Source organism: Lissotriton helveticus, chromosome 8, assembly GCF_964261635.1.
Source record: "Lissotriton helveticus chromosome 8, aLisHel1.1, whole genome shotgun sequence".
NCBI classification, from domain to species: Eukaryota; Metazoa; Chordata; class Amphibia; order Caudata; family Salamandridae; genus Lissotriton; species Lissotriton helveticus.
Window position 1 is genome coordinate 88,731,773 of NC_136069.1, and position 24,291 is coordinate 88,756,063.

The 24,291-nt window shown below is 48.9% G+C and overlaps 1 protein-coding gene across 1 annotated transcript in view; it reads right to left on the reverse strand.

The window, feature by feature from the left end:
• LOC144773710 (nuclear envelope pore membrane protein POM 121-like) overlaps positions 1 to 913 on the reverse strand; it is a 372,131-nt gene extending 371,218 nt beyond the window's left edge. Inside the window, exon 1 of the mRNA XM_078658855.1 lies at positions 646 to 913. Coding sequence (XP_078514981.1) covers positions 646 to 760 — 115 coding nt within the window. The 5' untranslated portion in view covers positions 761 to 913. The remainder of the gene's footprint in view (positions 1 to 645) is intronic.
• Positions 914 to 24,291: the final 23,378 nt, after the last annotated feature.

Sequence of the window (24,291 nt, forward strand, 5' to 3'; positions counted from 1 at the left end):
CTTATTGGAGATGCAAGGGGAAGCGTAGAGAAAAAGGGTGCTAACATGCGAATTTGCGTGTTGGCACCCTGTTGCTGATAGAGAGATAATTTTATCTCTGCTTCCTTGGTTTTTAAAGCCAAAAAAGCGGAGATAAATCCCTTGATAATATGCCCCAATGTTAAATAAATACTGCGGTTAATCACAGCAGGAGCGTGGACAAACCGGGAACAATTGGTTGGGAGCACTCTCTACACATCACTGGCTTAAATGATAAGAGTGCTGAAAGGAACGTAGACGTAGTTTTAATTGCAGTGGCTCCAGTTGTAATAAATGCAGGCAGACGATCACCACATAGTCATGACACAGGCTGGAAACGCTCCCCACATTCACTGACAGAAGCGCTGAGAAAAGTGGCCCAGGGAGCTGCTCTCACCCGTGACAGAAAACGGCTGAACAAAGCGCCAAATCCCCTCGCTGGCAGAACTGACACACTGCCCTGAGCAGAATCACATCTCTACTAGGACGCACACTCCAGGAGGCAGCTGACCGTCCGTACTGGCGATGGGTAAGGTGCACAAGTACTTTGTCAGTGGTCAGTGGAGAAGCAAAGCGCCAGTCAGCACATCTCATGCAAAGTGTATCCTACCAGGATGTTGTCCCAACCTGCTTTTAAAATGAAAGGATGCTTCCTCAGCTGGACTTGCAGGGCGAGGATTACTTGAAAGGAAGCAGGTACCGATAAGAGATGTCCACTGGAACTTATTATTCTCATCAGCATTGAAGTACGAACATCACCACAGCACACGTTCACAGGTTGGAGAGAGCAATGAAAGGGGAGGTGGCAGCGAGGCCCCCTGCGCCGAGTTCATCGCCAGTGTTGAAAAGAAGACACTCTGAAGCAATAGAAGGTAAAAGTGGACTTTATTCTGTCACCCACTCTCCGAGACTGCCTGAGGGATGCCAACATTCCAAGGCAAGCTCTGGCAGAACGTACCAACAGGGAGGGGAAAGGAGGGGTGGCGGAACATACCAAAGGAAAGAGGGAGGAAAGAAGGGCAAATTACAACAGTTTTCTTCTTTTTGGAACCAGTGTAAAGTGCAGCTGAATTTTCAATTTCCAAATAGATAGTTATGGGCCCTGCGTGTTGTGAACTTGATGACGTATTCTTTTTTAAGAAACAAAAAATTAAAGAGTGGAATAAATCCCCCCCTCCCCCCCTCAAATAGGAGTGTCATTAGAGAGGAAGGATTTGCGTGATTGGTGTCAGCCAGTGGCTAAATGCCTACAGCATCTTGTATTGCCAGGTGGTCTCCCATCCAAGTACTAACCAGGCCCGACCCTGCTTAGCTTTCTTTAGGGGTCGGTACTAGCAGCATCAGACCAGCAGCCTGCCATATTTAGAAGTGCCTAGCCTTGCTTTACACAGGCCTCAAGGCACTTGCTTCGCGCTGGCCTCTAAGGCACTCTGCTCTGGCCACTTCTCTATGTGCTGGGCATAGCTGCCAAGGTTTCAGATTGCTATGTGTGAAATTTTTATAATTTTAGTGTAATTATGAGTGACACTTTACCGCCGCGAGCAAAATCAAGCAATGAAGACAAGGGAAACATAAATATCATAAATTACACCCATTTGAGCAACAAGAAAGTCTAAGATGAACGATCTTAAAACAGCTGCAAATCACCTGAAATGGGAGAGCGCTAACCAACTTGACACACAAAGAACCTGTCCAGGCTCTCCACGTGGGATCTGACTTCCGGAGTCAAACAGTCGTGGCTACTAATTTTCAGAATTTATTAGCAGGCTGAGGAAGCAGAGATCCAGCATGTGAGAGAGACCTCCCACAGAGATCCCTGCTGCCTCAGCCTGCTAATAATTTATGATAATTACTAGTCACTTCAAGACGTCAGAGCAGGTTGCAGCACCGGTAACATGTAAGGAGGATAAACAGGTATGAGGGACCCAGGGTGGGGTTCTTACCAAAGAGCAAAAGCTGTTGTCTGACAGGCAGTCCATTATCTGGCAGAACTTTTCCAGCACCCAGGCAGGAAGTTCCAGTAGCAGCTCGGGTGCGGGTCTTGGAACCCCCTGACTCACACGACAGGTGTAACTCCATTTGGGGTCTCTTGGCGCTGCCAATAAACGCAACAGACCATTTGAGGGGTTCAAGTCTGTGATTATTGTGTCCTCCCTGTCACACACTCCAGCATTGTGAGGACATCCACAATGCTAGAAGGGTTTGCTTTCTGACAGTGGAGTAATGCCCCCTACAAATTTGGGATCTGTGTCAACCTGGGGACTCTGTCATTCGAGGTCTAGCTGCCCACCCTTAGACACGCAGCCCCGAACACCAAATAAAAACCTAAGTTTTGCTGATCGTGACCATTACAACACATTACTTATTTAGGTCACATGAAAACTGCAAAGGTGTCTTAATTTTTTCAAGAAACTAATATTATACGACCATGACATCCTGGTGGTAATTTTATTGAGACAAGGGACTGCAATGGTAGAAAGTGAACGAGGAATAACTTTGAAACTTGGCAGAAGTTGTGTTACACTGTTTTTAAACATTTCTTAGCTGAAAGGCAATCAATCAATCAATCAGGGCATTTATATAGCGCACTACTCACCCGGAGGGTCTCAAGGCGCTGGGGGGGGTGGGGGGGGGGTCCGCTACTGCTCGAACAGCCAGATCTTGAGCTGCTTCCTGAAGGCGAGGTGGTCCTGGGTCAGGCGGAGGTGGGTCGGAAGGGAGTTCCAAGTCTTGGCAGCCAGGTAGGAGAAGGACCTTCCTCCTGTGGTGGCTCTTCGGATGCGGGGGACGGCGGCGAGGGCGTGGCTGGTCGATCGAAGCTGGCGTTTGGGAGCGTAGAAGTTGAGGCGGCTGTTGAGGTAACCTGGTCCTTGGTTATGTAGGGCTTTGTGTGCGTGGGTGAGGAGCCGGAAGGTGATTCTCTTGTTGACCGGGAGCCAGTGCAGGTCTCTAAGGTGTCCGGAGATGTGGCTGCGGCGGGGGATGTCCAGGATGAGTCGTGCTGAGGTGTTCTGGATCCGCTGGAGTCTCTTCTGGAGTTTGGCGGTGGTTCCAGCGTAGAGGGCGTTGCCGTAGTCCAGACGGCTGGTGACGAGGGCCTGAGTGACCGTCTTCCTGGTCTCGGTGGGGATCCATCGGAAGATCTTACGTAGCATGCGCAGGATGTTGAAGCATGACGAGGAGACGGCGTTGACTTGTCTGGCCATGGAGAGGGAGGAGTCCAGGATGAAGCCCAGGTTGCGTGCGTGGTCTGTTGGTTTGGGTGCGCTGCCTAGGGCGGGGGGCCACCAGGAGTCGTCCCAGGCGGAGGGTGAGGATCCCAGGATGAGGACTTCCGTCTTGTCTGAGTTCAGTTTCAGGCGGCTGTTCGACATCCATTTGGCTACGTCTGTCATCCCTTCGTGCAGGTTGGCTCTGGCGGTGGCGGGGTCGTTGGTGAGGGAGAGGATCAGCTGGGTGTCGTCGGAGATGATGTTCAGGTTGTGCTGGCGTGCGATGGTTGCGAGGGGGCTCATGTAGACGTTGAACAGTGTTGGGCTGAGCGAGGAGCCTTGAGGAACGCCGCAGATGACTTTGGTGGCTTCCGATCTGAACGGGGGGAGGCGGACTCTCTGTGTCCTTCCGGCGAGGAAGGAGGTGATCCACTCCAGTGCCTTCTCCTGGATTCCGACGTTGCTGAGGCGCTGTACTAGGGTACGGTGGCAGACAGTGTCGAAGGCCGCGGAGAGGTCCAGGAGGATGAGGGCCGCTGTTTCTCCGTTGTCGAGCAGGGCTCGGATGTCATCGGTGGCTGCGATCAGGGCGGTCTCGGTGCTGTGGTTGGCCCGGAAGCCAGACTGTGAGAGGTCGAGGGAACCGTTCGTCTCGAGGGAGGCGGCCAGTTGCTTGTTGACGGTCTTCTCGATGACTTTTGCAGGAAACGGGAGCAGCGAGATGGGGCGGTAGTTCTTGAGGTCGGTGGGGTCGGCTGATGGCTTCTTTAGTAGAGCGCTGAGTTCGGCGTGCTTCCAGCTCTCCGGGAAGGTAGCGGTGTCGAAGGAGGTGTTGATGATGTCCCGCAGGTGGGGTGCGATGACAGCGTCGGCCTTGTTGAAGACGTGGTGAGGGCAGGGGTCTGTCGGAGATCCGGAGTGGATGGATTTCATCGTGCGGATGGTGTCTTCGGTGCTGATCGGGGTCCAGGCGCGTAGGGTGGTGGTGGGGGGCGGTGGTTCGGACGTGGCGTGCGTCGGTTGAGTGCTGAAGCTGTTGTGTATGTCCGCGATCTTGTTGTGGAAGTAGGAGGCGAGGGAGTTGCAGAGGTCCTGCGAAGGGGTGATGTCGTTGTTTTCGGCGTTGGGGTTGGAGAGCTCTTTCACGATGTTGAAGAGTTCCTTGCTGTTGTGTGCGTTGTTGTCCAGTCGTTCCTTGAATGCGGTTTTCTTGGTGGCGTGGATCAGCTGGTGGTGTTTTCGGGTGGCGAGCTTGAGGGCAGTCATGTTGTCCGGTGTTGGGTCTCTGCGCCAGGTTTTCTCGAGTGCTCTGCAGTTCTTCTTGGAGCTCTTAAGTTCGTCGTTAAACCATGGGGCTTTCTTGCTGCCGGGTCTGTTCGGCGGGGTCTTCAGCGGGGCGAGGTCGTCTGCGCAGTCGCTGATCCATTTCGTGAGGTTGGTGGCCGCTTGGCTGGGGTTCGTTGTGCTGGTGGGAGGGTTCTTGCTCAGGGAAGTGGCGAGCTGGTCTGCAGAGATCTTGTTCCAGCTTCTGCGGGGAGCCTGTTGTTGGTGATGTTGGCGCGTGGTCCTTCTGAAGCTGAAGTGTACGCAGCTGTGGTCCGTCCAGTGGAGTCCCGTGGCGTGGCTGAAGGTGATGTCCTTGCTGGAAGAGAAGACCGGGTCGAGTGTGTGTCCGGCGTAGTGGGTGGGGGTGTTGACCAGCTGCTTGAGTCCGAGGTTGGCGAGGTTGTCCAGCAGGGTGGTGGTGTTGCGGTCGTTGTTGTTCTCCAGGTGGAAGTTGAGGTCCCCGAGGAGGATGTAGTCAGCGGAGAGGAGGGCGTGCTGGCTGATGAAGTCGGCGATGTCTTCGCTGAATTGTGTGCGTGGTCCCGGGGGTCTGTAGATGAGGGTGCCTCTGAGGGTGGTCTTGGGGTTGACGTGGATCTGGAAGTGCAGGTGTTCGGCGGGTGCGAGGGTGTCGTCGGTGTTGGTCGTGATGCGGATGGTGTTCCTGTGGATGATGGCGATGCCTCCTCCTGTCTGGTTGACGCTGTCCCTTCGGATGATCTTGTAGCCCTCTGGGATGGCGATGGCGATGTCGGGCGCTGAAGAGGCGTTCATCCAGGTTTCCGTGAGGAAGGCGAAGTCTGGGTCTGTGGTGTCGAGCAGGTTCCAGAGCTCGACGGCGTGTCTGTGAACGGAGCGGGTGTTGAGCAGGATGCACTTCAGGTGGGTGTTGCTGGTGGTCTGCTTGGTGGGTGCTGGTGTGGTGTGGGTCCGGTTGCAGGTGAACTTGCAGGAATGGCAGCTGAAGGGTCCATGGGTGCGTCTCGGTGTGGCTAGGTAGCAGCCCGGGGTTCGGCCGGTGTTGAGTGCGTTGAGTTCGGTGGCGTCGTAGGTCCGTCGGGTCGGCTTCCGGCGGTGGGGGCCAGGGGTCCTGGCGCTGGGCGCGGGCCAGGCGCGGACGGGCGCAGACGGGCTTACCTTTGGCGCACCTTCGGCGCTCATTCGGTGCTCCTGCTGCGCGCGTCCGCTGCGGGGTCGCTCTGGGGGCGTCATATGTAAGGAGCCGGGTGGGCGGATCAGCTGGGTGGCGGGAGCGGGGCGGCCAATGGGCTGGTGGTGGGCGGGGCCGCAGGGGGGCAGCGGCGGGAACCTCTGTTCGGAAAATGAGTTTTGCAGTCTTTTCTTTATTAGCTACAAGTTGAGCATGATGATTATAATAGCAACAATTTGCAGAGCACGTAGAAATGAAACATAACTGTGGTTAGCAAACCCCTCCTCTCTGCTTTGGGCACGGCGTCTCCCGATGCTCTTGCAAGTGCTCCTTGGCTCTGGTCTTACAAACATAACTTTCGCCCGCTCACGCCGCCCATTTGATGACTTAGGGTCAGATTTACAAGCCCTGTGCGCCACTTTTGCGCTGCCGTTGCGTCACTTCTGTGATGCAGCAGCGGCGTAAAGCAAGCGCTATGCTGTGGGAGATTTACAATGTGACGCATCTAGGGAGATGCTTCACGTTGTAAAGCCTCGCACCACATGAAACTTGCGTCAGGTTTCATGTGGGCATTCTGGCATGGTGGAGGGGGGAGGGGGGAGGGGGGGGGGGGGGCAGGCGTTCCGGTGCTGGAACACCTCGGAAAAGTGCCTGAGTGAAATCTACAAGGTTTCACTCAGTCACTCTTCCAACACCGCTGTGTCAAAACCTTGCGCCTGCTTGAAGCAGGTGTACGGTGTGATGCACTATTTGCAAGATAGGCCGAGTAGGCACAGTGCTGGGGTTGCGATAATCATCTGCATTGCCTTGCGCCAGGATTTGCTCAAATGCTCCGTACATCATCCCCTTTGGTATCACTTTGTTCGCATTTGATTTGCTCAAACTCTCCGTCCTACATCCCCTTTGGTATAGCTTTGTTCGCTTTTGATTTGCTCAAACTCTCCATCCTTCATCCCCTTTGGTATCGCTTTGTTTGCATTTGATTTGCTCAAACGCTCCGTACATAATTCCCTTTGGTATCGCTTTGTTAGCTTTTGATTTGCTCAAACGCTCCGTCCATCAACCCCTTTGGTATTGCTTTGTTCGCCTTTGATTTGCTCAAACGCTCCATCCATCATCTCCTTTGTTATCGCTTTGTTCAACTTTGATTTGCTCAAACGCTCCGTCCATCATCCCCTTTGGTGTCGCTTTGTTCGCGGTATGCCCAGACGTGGGTCCCTTGCTCACTGTGCCACTGGATTCAAGCTAGCCTGGCTGATGACGGCTGATTAGCTAGAAACTGTTCCCAGGATGGTTGTTTCTGGTCCAGGGAAGACATGGTTTGGCAGTTCGGGCTGGACTGTTCCCATGAGGCACAGGGTTAGACTGATTTGCATATGGCCATGTCTGAACTGGGGTGGTGGAGTGAGCTAAAGAATCATGATGGATTAAACCCAGATCAGTTCACTGGGGGTGAGTGTTTTATTTCCTTAAATGCTCCGTCCATCATCCCTTTTGGTATCGCATTGTAGATGCGGCGCATCCGTGGTGGCGCAACGATTGTGCAAGGATTGTGATGCGTGTCACAAGTTTTCTGGCGCATCCCTGCTGATTTGCAGGGATGAGCCAGGAATTGTAAATCTGCCCCTCGATGTTCTGTCACATGCGGCAAATGGACAATGTTACGAAGGCCAACATGATGGCCTAGTATACTAGAGCTCCTGACAGAGGACTAATTATCGCCGGCTGTTGCTGATTGCCCCAAGTTCTGTATCATGCTTGGGTTTCAGTCCTGCCAAGAATCATGCATCAGGGGTTAGAGTAGACTAATGCATTTTGGTGTGGTGATCCGCATCACTGCACCACAATGAGAACTAACGCATTTATAACACTACCTGAAGTTGCTGACTAAACGAGATGGGAGAGCCGCTATTGGTGCTCATTGAACACAGCATTGACCGGACCGCAGGTGCGTGCTGCTCTTGCAGCCCACAATGTGTTACAGATTGCACGACTCTGTGCAGTGCAACTACTGCACTGTTCTGCTCTGGAGTATTTTCATCTGCCAACAGAACCATTGTCTCTTGTTTACTTATACATACCCAGGTTCTGAGGGACACAGGGTCGCCCCATTTTTGTTTAACTGCTAGGAGGTTATTTTTGGTCACGCCGGCCAGGCTGGCTCAGCTTTGCTCTCAATGGCTGCAGCACCGCGCATTCTCAACTTTGTCAATTTCCCGCCTGAGTCAGAACTTAGGTTATTATGGGAGGTCCTCCACCCAAATAGCTGGCAAAAAATCTCTTCTTGGATAAAGGAGGCAGTTGACTCCTTAATCTCCCTGAAACTATGTAATAGTTTCCGCTTGAATCCTTCAGCGGAATGGTTATTGGAGGAGTTAGCAATGCTCAAGAGGGAATGTAAACGTCTTGAACATTGCTGTAGGAGAAATTATCTGCCAGAAGTTGATATATCTTGCAGCGTTAAAACACTACCATAAACAGACCAGGAGAACATGTCCGGAGTTTTATACTCATAAAATGTAATCAGTTAAGAATGCCCCCAAAGACATCTTTTGTATTGTCAAATAACTTACCTCCTTGGAGCGAGTTACAGCAGTGATGTCGGCATCAGTGGAGTATTGTAATAACATAGCTAATTTCTTTTTGGAAAAAATAGAGAAGATCTACACCACCTTTCCAACAACTAGTAGGAATTTAACTTTTTTTTTTTTATTATTATTATTATTTTTTTAAAAACCTTTATTCGAGCAAGCAAAGGAAAATACAAGAATGGGCCTACAACCTCACGGGCTGGCCGCTAATAGTAAGGCACAATGAAAGAGGCAAAAGTCACTCCCGTGGGCAGGCACAAATCAGATATCGAGCATTACTCCAAACACAGTACAGAGCATAATAATTTTCTGTTTTATACATGAAAAAAACAACGAACACTAAAAAAGGCGAATACACAGTAATCAAGGTCAGCCTAGATAACGGAGGGGATGGTCAACAATCAGGAGAACACAACACGAGCCATAGGACTCTGACAAGGCGGGGGGGGGGGAAGCAGCGGGGAGAACAGGAAAATCAAAGAGCAGTATGAAAAGGTTTCGGGAACGCCCGCCTAGGGAGATAGGGCAACATCAGGAGTGACAACCATGGGAGGGGTACAGATATCCCCACGATACTCGTTCCACTGGCCCCAAATCTTCGTCCACGCCCTGGGTCTGCCCCTGGCCACATAGACGGTCTTCTCACGAAACATGGACCAATCCATGTTATCCTCCCATTTCGCGACCTCGGGGGGTCTGGACGCGCCCCAGAGTTGCGCGATGTGCCGTTTTGCAATCATGTATCCCAAGGTAGCCCATCTGGTCTGGGCTACAGAGTAGTCGGTGGGTTCCCACACATTCAACAGACATCGCCGTGTCTCCGGCCGCAAGGCAACACCAGTCACAACAGTCATCACCGCAAGCACATCAGTCCAGTAGGCCGCCACCACTGGGCACTCCCAAAGAATATGTAAAAAAGTAGCAGTCATCCCACAACCATGCTTACATAACCCATCCGGGGAAAAGCCCATTGTCACCAGACGCGGACCAGTGACATATACTCGGTGAAGGATTTTAAGTTGAACCAAACGGAGACGGGCAGGGATGGCCACTTCTTTCGGAGAAGAGAGTGCTGACTGCCAATCCTCGTCGTCCAATTCCAATCCATCGCCGACCCAAACCTCCCGAAGTCGAACCAATAAGTCCGCCCGATTATTAATCAGTTTCTTATAAATCAGGGAAATGGTGCTATGAGGCAGGTGGCCATCAAGGACACGATCTTCGAGGGGGGAAGATTCGGGCAGGGTCTCATCAGGAGTCAGGACTGAGGTGAGGGCGTGTCGGACCTGCAGATAGCGAAAAAACTCTCTACCACTCAAGCCGTATTCCGCCTGAAGGGTCTGGAATGACTTCACACTACCGTTCGAACAGACATCACCCACCTTACATATCCCAATCATATCCCAGCGGTCGAAGCCCTTGGTAGACCAGAGACACCCCAAACGTTCAGAGGCATAAAGCGGCGTCGCCAGTGTCAGTCGATCCTCCCATCCCAAACTCACATTCGCGGCTCGCCACACAGTGACTGCGATCCTGGACGGGCCCACAAGATGGCGCCCGGCCGATCTAGAATAAATCGCTCTATTAAAGTCCCCACCCGGCAGCTGGAGTCTATCCATCTCAAAGGCAGGATTACGACCCGGTGAAAACATCACGTGGTTAATGGCAGATAACTGGGAAGCCCAATAATATCTCTTGATGTCGGGGAGCGCCATGCCCCCGTCATACCAAGGGATGGTGAGTTTCGCAAGGGCAATACGTGGACGCCCGTCCCAGATCAATTGCCTTTGAAGACTCTCGATCTCTCGGAAATAGGTCTTGGGGATGTCGTCATAGGAATTCTGGAGTGCATAAAGGAACCGCGGCAAGGACATCATTTTGAATAGGGCCGCCCTGCCCAGAGGAGACAGGGGGAGCTTACGCCAACGGGCCACGTCCAGTCGCAATCTGAGCAACGGGGGGAGGAGATTACGCTCGAATCGGAGTGAGGCGTCCAGTGTAATGAAGATTCCTAAATACTTGAAGCCAGACTGGACTACCTGGATAGGAAGTCTGCTCGGCAATGGGGGCAAAACACCCGAAAGGACGTACACGCAGGACTTGGCCCAATTAATAACGAGGCCTGAGTTGGCACCAAACGAAGTAAGAACATCAAATAAGACAGTTAAAGATTTACGCGGGGAGGTGAGATATAAAAGGATGTCATCCGCGTAAAGCGAGACGCGGTCCTCAAAGTCCGGTGACCAACGGATCCCTTTAAGCGAAGGCTCCCACCGAAGCCATGCAGCTAACGGTTCCAGGGCAAGCGCAAAAAGCAACGGAGACAGGGGGCAACCCTGACGGGTACCCCTGCCAAGGCTGAAAGGGACAGAAACTCTACCGTTCACCACAACTTGTGCTAAGGGTTCAGCATATAATAACTTCACCCAACCGATAAACTCAGGGCCAAAACCAAATTTTTCAAGAGCCGCCCAAAGATAGGGCCATTCCACCGTGTCAAAAGCCATCGAGGCATCCAACGATGCCAAAATGGCCGGCTCCGTCAGAAGCCCCGCCCTCGCAATCGCTCCATGGAGACGAAGTAGGTTAAGAGCCGTGTTGCGATGTGGGATAAATCCGGATTGATCTGGATGAACCAAGTCGCTAATGACCGTCAAAAGGCGGGTCTCCAGGAGCTTAGCCAATACCTTGGGCTCAACATTCATCAGGGATATAGGTCTATACGATGAACAAAGGTCCCGCGGTTTATCATCCTTGGGGATGACAACTATCGTGGCCAGACGCTGATCATATGGGAGAACACCCCGTTCCCGGGACTCCAGAAACATGGCACGAAGATAGGGCGCCACTTTGTCGGGACGTAGCTTGTACAGTTCAATTGGCAACCCGTTCGGGCCCAAGGCTTTGCCCGAACGGAGTGAACGGATGGCAGTAGCTATCTCGTCAATAGTAAAGGGGGACTCCAACGCTATACGGTCTAAATCGGAAACACTGGGCAGAGCTATATCGCGCAACAGAAGGCGAGAGTCAGCCACATCCCTCACAGACACAGGGGTATAAACCACTCGAAAATACTCAGCAAAACAGTCAACAATTCCAATCGGGTCCGTCACACTCGCACCATTCGATGACCGAATCACGGGCACCACACGATTAGCTCTCTCCTTCTTATCCAACCACGCCAGCAACTTACCCGCTTAGTCCCCCACATCATACAAACGGCCCTGTTGTTCCCGGAACATCAGTTTAGCAGCATCCGTGACCAGAGACTTATAGGCAAATTGTTTCAGACCCAGGGCGTGGATTTTAGCAGACGTGATACCCAATTCCAAGGCAGCCTCCATTTCAGAAATCTCTCTCTCAAGGTCCACCACCTCCCGATTCCTCGCCCTCTTAGTTTCAACAATAAGGGAGAGGGCCTGCCCACGAATCACCGTCTTAAAGGCCTCCCACAGGGACACCGCAGAGGAAACCGACCCCTCGTTCTCCAGAAAATATGTGTCCAAAGACTTAACCAAAAGGCTGCGGGTCTCGGGGGAGGTAAGGTACCATGGGTTGATAGGAGCCACCCGGCCCGCTGCCTCCACTCCAATGTCAAAACAGAGCCAGAGCGGAGAGTGGTCAGAAATGCCTCTGGGGAGGTGTCTAATCTCACGCACCGCCGGCGACTGAGCCGCAGGCATCAGGAAATAGTCCAGTCTAGACAGACTCCCATGGGCCCCAGAGTGAAAAGTGTATTGAAGCTGAGTAGGATGCATAAGCCTCCAGCAATCCACCAAGCCAAACGTGTCCAAAAACCCACCCAACCACTGCTGGGCCAAAGGAGTATCTCTAGGGGGGTGGCGATCGTGCAGACCGGAGAACACAGAATTAAAATCACCTGCCATGAAGAGAGTACTATCAGGGAGGTCCAACAACACACGGCCCAAATCGGAAAAGGTAGAAGTCTGCAGGCCGGGGGGCACGTAGACAGTAAATAAGGAGAGGGTACGACCCTCGTAACGACCCACAAGGACAGCATATCGCCCCCGATCATCCAGGATCACATCATCAATAGCTAGGGGGAGGGAAGCCCGAACAAGGATACCCACCCCCCTAGAACCCAAGGTAAACCCCGAATGTGCTGCGAGGCGATAGCCCCACCTATTCATCGCACGGCAAGTATTGCCCACCAAATGAGTCTCCTGCAGGAAAACAATATCTGGAGATAAACGTCGTATACATTTCAACACCACACTCCGTTTGATACGATCCCCCAGACCATTAACGTTCCACGAAACAAATCTCAATCCGCTACCCCCATCCCACCCAGCAACGCCAAAACCCCCCACCAATGGGCACGACACAAAAAACATCATCAGATACAGGATAGAATCGCCTTGAAAACAAAACACACGAACATCAAACTTCCCCACCGCCCACCCCCCAACAAACAAGAAAACACCCCCCACCCTGCACCCCTGCAAAAAGCTAAGAAGCCACCCCAACCTGCAGTGTGCCTGTCGCCCAAAAACCCCTCATTCTACACAAAGACCCCGGAGGAGGAAAGGCTCCGTCCCACCCGCCACCCCGAGCAAGACCGATGACGAGGAAAAAACACACAAAAAATCACACCAACAGTAGAGGCACGCAGGCATATAATCCTGGAAAGGGTTACGCAATACAAGGCCCCAGGCGTAGACGAAGTGTTCAGCTCTCCGCACCACCTTCAGCACCTCCCGGGTGGGCAGCGGACTCAGTCGCAGGAGGTCGGTCAGGCAGAGAGTCCAGCCAGTCATTCACAGCATCAGGCCGATCAAAGAAAAAGGTTCGGTCATTGTACTCAATCCGCAGCCTGGTCGGAAAAAGCATAGCGTAGCGCAATCCCATGTCCCAAAGACGCTTCTTGGCACCACGAAACCCCATCCGCTGCTTCTGGACCTGTTGGGAAAAGTCCGGGTAAAAGTTCACTGTGGCATTCTCAAAGGCCACCGGGCCCTTCACACGTGATGCTTGCAGGATAGCGTCCCGATCCCTATAGTGGAAGAGTTTCGCAACAATAGGCCTCGGCGGGGCACCTGGCTTACCCTGGCCCCCCGGAACACGATGTGCACGTTCCACTGTGAAAAATTTACTCAGTCCAGCAGGGGAGAGGTGGTTTTGGATCAGGTCCTCAACCAGGAGATCAACCGAGTGGGGTTCTGGATTCTCCGGAACACCAACCACGCGAACATTACAGCGACGTGCCCTGTTCTCAAAGTCTTCCAAGCGCCGGGTCATGAAATCGTTCACCCTACGGAGATTGCCAATCTCCGTCTGTATCTCCGAGACGTCTGCCGTGAGGCTGGATGACTTGAGATCCAATGACTTCACCTTCTCATTGGTTTTCGATAAGTCGGCTCGAATCAAGTTCACCTCAATGGCCACGGTGTCAATTTTGTGGGCCAAAGCTTCATATTGTTGGCCTATCGTCTCCTTCAGGCCAGATATGGCGCCCATGATGTCCAGCAAGGAAGGCTCCGTTGACGTGTCCACGATGTGGTCAGCCGCGCTGGGACCGGGCAAGGCAGCTCCGGGGGACCCCTTCGAGTGGGTGTAACGGTCCATAACGTTAGACTGGACCGGTCCCCCGCGCAGAGGCGTCTTCGTCTTCCGAGTCTCCCGGTCCCCTCTGCCCGCCATTTTGGAGACTGCGTCACAAGGAGATTCACCAGGGTCAATGGACCGGGCACTAGAAAGTGAGTCCTCGGGACCAAAGGGTCGCAACAAAGGTACCACTAGGATAGAGCCAATCAAAGAGGAGAATAGGCCAGCCAAAGGCCCGACAGCCGTCTCGTGCCCCTGACCCAGCCCAGGCCAGACTCTCTTGCCGATGTCTCAGTCTGAGGCAGAATCGAAACCGAAACTTAAGAGGGGGACCCTCAAGTCCAATCCCCCTGCCGTTGTTGTTCAACTCCAAGACGGCCACTGAGCCTCACCCAGTCCCGGGCGCACCTCAAGGGCGGAGCCCAAAAGTTCGAGTCACCGTAACTCCGGCATCCGGGGTCGAAATAAAACACCGAAAGTTCCAGGTAGATCAGCCCAGCGTCCTCTACACAAATCCTCGTGCAGAATCAGGATTTGTTCAGGATATTATGCCGGGAGTGGCGGGGGTCCGAGGAGCGCTGTGCTCACGCGGCCATCTCGGATGCCCGCCAAGCACCTCCTCCCGGAATTTTACTTTTAATTCCCCAAAGAGTGAAACATCTCATGAGGGAATGTTCACTTTCCAACCACTAGCCGAAAGAGATATACTACAGCTTATGTCAGTAGTAAAATCGGGCTCTCCCATGGATATTATCCCTCCAAAGATTCTGCTACGAGGGAAGGAAGCTATTGCACTGGTGCTTACAAGCCTGCTGAATTTATCTTTCAGCTCGGGCCAAGTCCCTACTAATTGGAAACATTCAATGCTGGTTCCTCTATTGGAGAAACTGTCCTTGGACCCTGCGCTCCCAGAAAATTTGAGACCAGTATCATTGATACCTTTTTTGCTAAAATAGCAGATACATTTCTTAACTACAACTAACCAAATTTATGGAAGAAAACCAGGTACTTTACGAAACTCAGTCTGGTTTCAGGGCCTTATACAGCAAAGAATCGGATCTACTTCTAGTCTCCAAAGCATTAAAAATAGCAGCGGATGAAGGTAGGACAGCAGCATTGATCCTGCTGCATTTGAGTGCAGTTTTTGATACGGTATCCCAAGGCCCTCTTTTGGAATGGTTGGGGGATGCTTGGATCAGAGGCCGCAAATGGGAATGGATTAGGCATTTCCTACAAGACAGATCCTTTCACGTCCAGTAACGGTCCTTTAAATCGGAAATCTGTCCCCTGTTGCAAGGGGTGACACAAAACTCTGCCTTGAGTCCAACGTTATTTAACGTTTATATGCGTCCATTAGCAGACATAGTCGTGAAACATGGGATGAGACTGGTGTCTTATGCTGATGACACAAAGCTGATCATCACGTCAGAACATAAGGATACAGGGGCTGCGCCTAAATTTAAAGTTTGCTTAATTGACTTGGCTAACTGGATGAATCTCAGTTGCCCGCAATTAAATACAGGCAAGACTGACATCATGGTAGTTAGTAAACAGCCTTCCATTTGGTCTCATATCTGATGGCCGGAAGAATGAGGGCCGACCCCGTGTCCTACATCTAAGATCAAAAAATTGGGAGTATGGTGTGATAACACCCTTTTGTTCACGGAACAGATATCAGCTCTGTCCGGCATCTGTTTTGGCCTTTTAAGGATGATACGGAAAATCTTAGACCATCTACCTTGGGAGCAAAAAAGACCATTATTCAGGCGTTGATTATATCTTGATTAGATTACTGCAACATTCTCTACTTAGAGGTCACCAAAAGCAATATGAGAATGCTGCAGAAAGTTCAAAATGCTACAGCCCGGATATTATTGAATATCCCAGGATGAGTCCCTGTGGGAGTGGCCCTAAGGGAACTACGCTGGTTACCGGTGCAGGACAGAGTAACTTTTAAAGCTTTGTTTTTTTGCCATAGGATTCTGAACGAGAAGGGCCTAGATATCTTCGGCCCCTACTCACCCCCTACAGACCTATTTGGATTATTACGTCTGTGGGTACTGCAAAGCTGACAGTGCCAAAAATTCAAAAGGCACGCTTAGGCGGCAGATCCTTTAGCATTTTAGCAGCAAAATCTTGAAATCAAGTTCCTTTGGAGCTAAGGATGCAGCCCTCAGTAGCGCTGTTTTATAGAAACACTAGCATCCAGTCCCGACGTTGTCTGGGTATGAATTGCTGCCGGCCTGTAGTATATTGTTTTGCAGGATTTCGTTTTGATAGCATTTCTTATCTGTGACAGGCCTGTGAAACGCTCTGATTCACAGTGCACTGCTGATGCACTTAAGAGTGTGCGTTTAGTAGTGTGTGAACTCGAGTTTCCCTACTTTATTTTTCCTTGCAATATTATATAACGCGAACTTGACAACATGGCATGAGCACAATTTACATTACAGAAGAACACATTCATTTGTGGTAGGCACGGGGAGACAAAGCGATTTGCCTGGAATCACAGGATGTTGAGCTGATGCCGAGATTCGAACGTAGCTCCCCAGCTCTAAAGTTCGCAATTCTAGAACTTGTGGCGGGAGGTGTGTCTAAAAGTGTATGTCGGTGCCGGCCATCAATGAGAGGGACCTGTGCATTTTTCAAATCGGTGGTGAAAAAATATGAGTATGTTGCTGGAGATGTGGGCAGCCGTGCCACCAATGTACTTACCAGAGAGGGTAAATACCTATTATTCCGCAACTTTCTTTCCGCATACCATCAATCCGCATACTTTCATTACGAAAGTACCATGACTCCGCAAACCCATTATAAAGCATGGCATTACATTTTATATGCTTTTACCACGCATACATTTACAACGAAATTCGTTGTAAATGCATGAATGGTAAAAGCATGTTTTTTTTTAATGTTTGGATAAGGTAAGTATGGGTATAGGGGTATCTGTTTTGGGGTACTGAGGTATATTTTTTGGGGTGTTTGGGTATTTTAAGGGTTAAGATATAGTTTTGGGTTATGGGGTCCAGGGGTAGTTTTAGGGTTTAGGGATAGGTATGGGTTTTGGGGTACAGGGGTATTTTTAGGGTTCAGGGCTAGGTTTGGGTTTTGGGGTATAGGGGTATTTTTAGGGTTCAGGGGTAGGTTTGGGTTTTGGGGTACAGGGGTATTTTAAGGGTTCAGGGCTAGGTTTGGGTTTTGGGGTACAGGGGTATTTTTAGGGTTTAGGGATAGGTTGGGGTTTTGGGGTACAGGATATATTTATATGGTTAAGATGGTTTAGTGTTTAAGGGTGTTGGGGTATTTTAAGGAGTAAGGGTGAGTTATGAATATGGGGTGCAGGGGTATTTAAAGGGAGCAAGGTGGACACCCAGAGCTGGAATGTACAGAACCTGGGAAGAAAAAACAATGAAATATTTTTTGTCCCGTAATCCCGCGCCCCGCACACGTCCATGCCCCCAGCACATGCCCACAGCACGCGACATGAGACATGGCATGAAGGGCGGAATGTACCACATGCCCCCAGCGTTTGTCACGCCCCCAGCACACGCCCACAGCACAACGCAGACACGCCCACAAGGGACTACTTTGCTGGCACGGTTCTTTTACCTTTTAAATGTATATGGTGGGCGTCTGCATAGCCTATGTCCTTCGGCTGCAACTGCCCTTTTCAACGCTGTATTGGGTGTTGTGATTGGTGCTGTGGTTACTGAGATTACCCGCCTCAAAGGTTTGGGCTCTCTCTTTATTATATTAGTATAGATGAAAACATGGGGGCATATTATCAAGCAGGGCGTTAAAAATTATCACAGTTTTAGCGGCAGGAAACTGCCGCTAAAGCGGCGATAATGAGCTTGATAATATGGCCTTGTGAATTCCAATAGAAACCAATGTTCTTGTATGAACTTGGGCGTCTATTGGAATTTTCCAGGGCATATTATCAAGCCCATTATCGCCACTTTAGCTGCAGTTTCCTGCCGCTAAAAAGGCGATAATTTTAACGCCCTGCTTGATAATATGCCCCATGGTTCTACAGTAGATTGGTGATAAGTTAACCTTTAATTTGGATAGGCGGCCACTTCACAGAGAGGAGGAATTCTTAGCATGGAGCCACTTCGTTGGAGTAATCTGACCCAAAACATTTGCATCAATTCCACGAACATTCACTTAAATGGAAATATGATATTAAGTTTACTTACTGATAACGAAGTAACATCGGGTGGGTCCGAAGACCATTTCATGATGTCCTTGGGTGGGATAATCCTCGCCTCCTTGTCCTTAATAGAATTGAAATTTTTCTTCTCATTAGCTAGGAAATGTTTAATTCTGTGAGGACCTGAGGCGAGGATTATGCATGTTCAAAGCTTACTTACGACCAGAGTGGCGGCCTCCAAAATGGTTTGAAGTAAAAATTCTTGAAGGTTGACTCCGAATGGCCATGAAATACTCAAGTTTGCCACCTACCTGTATGACTTTGGATGCCATGACCCCTCTTGTGGCTTGGGCCTCAAATGTATGCACGTCCACACCGGCCTTGGCTATGATCCACCTTACCCACCTGCCAATAGAATGAATGGCTTTTGTGTGGCAATTAGAAGTTGCCTCTCACCTGTTGGTCTGATATCCTCAGTAATTTCTTCATATACCTTAATGCATCTGACTACACATAGTTTGGGGCATTACAAAAAGGTAGGATAAGATACCGACATGGTATTTTCCTTAGTTCTCCTACATATGGTTTAAAAAGGATCTCAAAAGCTACCTCTTCCCGAGAGCAGCGTAGTTTAACATCTGTAGGTAATGTTTATGGTCGAAGCGCCAGGATACCCTTTGGGTGACAGCTGTGCTCTATAAGTATGCTTACAATTACAATTACAATGGTAAACGTGACTCCTCCTGGCGTGACAACCCTAGCAGAGGTATCCAAAGTACTCACATCGGACACCCTTTTCATGAAATGAGGTATAGGAATATGGGCAGTTTTGCTGAGAGTTCCTTTCGTGACAAGCACTGGTTATCCTGCTAACTAAGGATTAGTTGTAAGACATCATTAACGTCCCATATGTCTGACTATCTGAGCTTCGAGGGGTTAGAGAGTCTGATACCCTTCATTAGTTTACAGACCTAAGGCTTTTCTCCAGGAGGTTTGTTATCAATAATGTTATGTCCGGATGATATGGCTGACCTAAAGGAATTGACAGTATGGTATGCCAGCCCTGACTGTGCCAATTCTGCCCAAAAATGTGATTGTGAGTTACTTCTGCCCACAAGGGATCCAGATGTCTGTACAAACATCAACTATTCCATCGTCTCCAAGACGAGCAATATCTCTTGATGGTGCCTGATGCCCACGCCTGCTGGATAAAGATTTCAGCATCTGCTGAAAGTTGGTTGTCTTTTCAGGGTCCCATGAAACCTTCCATGCCATGAGGGAGAGGTGTCCCTGTAGGACGAGAGGGTGCAGGCAACCCTGCGGGTCTCTGCGTACCAAGGGAATGAATGAGGGCAGTTTTTTCAGTAGGTCCAACGACAGCTCCATCAGCGTTCAGAACCATGTCTGCGACTTCCAGATCAGTGTGACCAACACCAGAGATGGTGACTGCCGTCTGACTTGAGCCGCTACCCTGGGAGTCATCATGCATGGTGGGAAGGCTTACGGAAGATCCTTGGAGGAAGGCATCCACTGCTATGATTTCCAGATCCGGTCTCCAGCTCACATATTGTGGAAGTTGATGGTATAACCCTGATGCAAAAATGTCCAAATGGCAAGGACCCAATCTGTCCATCAGTGCTAGGAAGATCTTGTGATCCTGATGGCAGATGTTGCTGTCCAAGTACAACAACAACAACAAATTTTATTGTTTGATTAGTTAACCCCTTCACCGCGGTGAAAATTTCGCCGCGGTGCGGTTGATTTATGGTGTGGGCGTGGTTCGGACGGCCCCCGGCCATCCTCCGCACACGCCGACCGTGACCTCGGCCGGCCGCCGGCCGTCCCACGCATGGAAGGGGTTAAAATCATTAAAAAAAACCCTAGACAAATAGAATACATTTGCACAGGCGACTAAGATTATCATGCAGTAGCCGAGTGCCACTTAGGTGTGCTACAACGCCTGCAATTGCAGCGGAGCTGTTTTTTTTGTGTGTAACCTATAATTACAAGAGGTTGAAACATGTCGACCACCTTTTAAATCACTTCTAGATACTACATGGCCAATAGCACCATGAGCAGTATCTCACCAGTTTTTAATTTGGTTACACTGACTCCAGAATAAATTTGTTTGAAGGAGTATCTGATGTATACTTTTTAAGTACCTCACCATTTCTTTTATTCTTTCACCCCTCACTACACACAAAAAAACCAGTGCCGCTGCAATTGCAGGCGTCGTAGCACACCTAATTGGCACTCGGCTACTTGGGTGGGCCCCGATGATGAAGCATGTCACCGATCAGGTCGGTGAGTGAGGGGTTTCTTATAAAAGAAAAAAAACTTCTTTTTTCTTTGTTTCTCATTCATTCTTCTCTGGTTTGAGACCATTATTGTTTTATGTCCTGGTGACTACTCCTGTCATTGTTTCTGCAAAGTTAACCTAGGGGTTTAAGGAGTAGGTACCTAAAAATACCCTTACTCTCTCTTTGGTATAAACATATTAGGCAGCGCGCAGCTGTGAGAGCTATCTCTCTCCCCTTTAGTTTTAAAGGGACCTAACAATTATAAATATGGGTGAAAATCAGGGTTTGTCCTTTAGTAGTGAAGAGGTAGAGGCTATTCTTGCCGATACTTCCGCTTTTGCTGATGCCAATATATCACAAACTATCCCACAGACAACAGACTGGGAGAGACTGTCGGAGCTTAAAAGAGATAGAATAAGAACCATAGTACATGGTACTATTCTTAGGGAATACCTAACAAATAATGCGGCCCCTAAAGGCCTTCTGGTGACGAACGCCCCAAGAATCTTTCTTAACGACCCAACATTCAGACGTGATTGGGCGCAGATAGCATGGCACTGCACCCATGACTGGATAGTATTAATTATAAAAACTGCACTAAGACTATCAGAATCCATCCTCATTGAGGTGCAAAAAACAGAGACTCATATAAGAACGACAATTTCTGGATACAAGAAAAGGCTAGACGAGGTAAATGAAGAACTAACAGAATATAAATACAACCTATCTCAACAAAAAGCACAAAAACTACAGAAGAATTTAAAAAAATTCTCTTTTGTGAAGACCTATCCTTACTCTGACCCGGACTTCCAGCCTCCACAAAGAGGAGAAAAAAACTCTGATGTATCAAGCGATGATGCTCTATCAGCAGTGGGTCAAGCACTGGAAGTAGTAAAAATAGACAGAGGGGCAGAGGAAGAGGACAACCTCGCTGGCAACAATTTGATACGCCTCAGATGGGAAACTTCCTAGGGCCTTTTGATCCACATAACCAGTTCCAAGGATATGGATGGCCCCCATACCCGCCACCGATGTTTCACCAAAATGCTTTTCGCCCTCCTTTTTTAGGGATGGGACGGAGAGGAAGAGGAAGACGCAAGGGAAACAACCAGGTACATTGGGAGGAACAAGACAACGTGGGGAACTACACGCGGAGCAAAACACAGATCGCGCAGGCGTCAACAAGCAAAACCTAGTGACAAATATATCCTCAAGGCCTTTAACAGACATAGAGCTGAACAGGTTGAACAAAGGGCTTGGATTTGTCCTGACAGCCAGAATTGATGTTTGCTTTGCACTGTGAATTTGGCGGAGTTTTTCAGAAAACTTAAGTTGAAGGCGTTTTTTTAAAAGAATTCAGATAAACCAGATACAATATCTGACTCTGATACTTCACTGCCGAAGAAGTCCACCTTTCAACCCCCCCGCCCCCGCATATGACTCCGGTGGAAATATCCACATTCGAACTAGCAGTCTTCAATGACATAGAACATATGCAAGAAGAAAAGCCTTTCTGCAACACAACTAATGAAGAAAGACGAGCACTGGAAGAACTAAAGAACTGCAGTGAAATTAAAATAAAAACCATGGACAAAGGGGGAGGAATCGTAGTTCTAAATAAATCAGACTACCAGGCAGAATGCCTCCGCTTACTATCAGACAGTAACAATTACCAACGATTGTCGGTTGACCCCACAGAGGCCCTAAAAGATGAAATTGAAATTTTTGATTGACCTAGCCGAGACATGTGATCACAAAACCAAACAAGAGGCAGATTTTCTAAGAAGCAGCGACGGAAAAATTCCATATTTTTACATCTTACTGAAGATGCACAAAAATAAATTGCCACCACCTGGAAGACCTATAGTTTCGGGCATAGGATCGCTCCTTGAACCCCTCTCACGGTATTGTGATTGTTTTTTAAGAAAATGGTACAGGGAACTGAAACATATCTGCAAGACACCAAGAGGCTGTTAAACCTCCTTAACGACATCAGAGTGGATGATACGACTATTTTCACAATTTCAATCTTTATTATGTTTTGGAACTCCTTAGAGGTCCACATAAAGAAAAGAATACAAATACAAAAATACCATTCATACTGAAAATAGACAAATCATAGCAATTACTGCAACACAAAGTGACTCATTAATAGGCATATCATTCTTCAAAAGATATCTAAAAAACATTTAAAAAAATTAAAAATGTAGAAACAAAATCTCTCATTAGGGGGGTTATGTAAGGCAAACATAAAAGAATTAGCATTTACAATACCCATTTGCAAACATATTTGTCTTAACCATTTGCTGCGATAAGGGCGCAGCACTGGGCATATGAAAAGTACATGCGTTCGATCTTGAATAGATTGATGACAAAAATTGCAAGTTGCAGAAACTCCATACCATTTAACCAAAAGATTATTTGGGGGTAACAAGTCCTGTCTCAATAAAAACCAAAATCTCCGAATGCTATGAGGTAAATTCCAAGTAGCGTAAGGTTGGACGAATTTTCTTGCGAAAGAATCAGTAAGGGGATTAACACCCTTCTTAGCAAGGATTGAAGTACTGTCTAGTCTATAGCTAAGGTCCCAAGTAGCTTCTTTCAAGACAGACTTTAGCTGGGATGCGGGTAAAGAAAAGAGGGTGCTCTCTTCCAACTGCAAGAGCGATACGGCCTTTCTAAAATTGTTAACAATTAGGGAGTGTTCTCCTAAACTTCCTAATAGTTCAGTCTTTAAGAGGAACCTCATAGTCCCCTCTTCTCCTCTGGCTATGCTTGCGACCCAACGTACCACAGCTGCCAGGCCCTGCACCCAGCTGCTGCGCAATCCAAACTCAAGTCTCCAAGCAGCCACTGAACAGGCAGAACTGATAGTGGTTATGCTTCTTAGCAGTTTTCCCTCCACCTTATTTAAAAAATCCCAGTGCTTAATATCAATTAATTCTAAACCATATAGAAGAGTGGAAGGGACTTTTGCCCTAAAGACCTCCAATAAATGTGAAAAATGATTTCTTCCCATTGCCGAATACAATGCGGCTAAGCTTCTCCCTTGGGATAAAGCCTTCCGGGCACTGTTATCGGTATGGGGTTTAGCACTTAAATTATCACAAATTAATTTTCCAAGAAAAACATAACTCTTTACTGCCTCCAGTTTGTCATCTCCCACAGACCAGGTAAAGTTCGGAAATTTATGTTTTTTCCGGCCTGAGATGCACATAATTTTGCTCTTGGATGCATTAATTTTTAAGAAATGAGAATCTGCATACTGATGTAGAGCAAGGAGGCGTTTGGCGAGACCTTTGGGCATAAGATCCATTATTATGATATCGTCCGCGTATAACATACATGAAATGTGTTTTCCGCCCAAGATTGGAGCTATACCATCACAGGAAGAAAGTGAGGCAGGTAAATCTGCAATATATAATGAAAAGAGTAACGGGGCAAGGAGACAGCCTTGCTTAAGGCCATTACATGAAGGGATAATCTTGGAGAGGCCCCTGTCTCCTCCTTGCAGGACCTGACACCAAGTATCTGTATGTAACACCTGGATCATATCTAATAGTTGGGGCGGCATTCCCAAAGCAGAGAGCTTTCTCCACAGCAATGGGCGGTCAACCTTATCGAATGCTGTGGAGAAATCTATAAAGGCCACGTAAACTCTTCCGCCACGTACCCTTATATATTTATCTGTAATTGTCTGAAGAGCGGAGAGATTATCCAGAGTTCCATGGCCTTTACGAAAGCCTACTTGTTCTAATGGTAAGATTTGATTTTGTGCCACCCAATCGTTAATTAGGGATAATAAACATTTTAAAAAAAACCTTCCCAATTGCGTCTAGGAGAGCTATTTGACGATAGTTAATGGGTACGTTTTTATCGCCCTTTTTAAACATAGGGACCAAAATACTCCCCTTCCAGGAAGCTGGAATAGATTTTTTAATGTAACAAATCCTGAAAAGAGGAAATAAGATTTTAC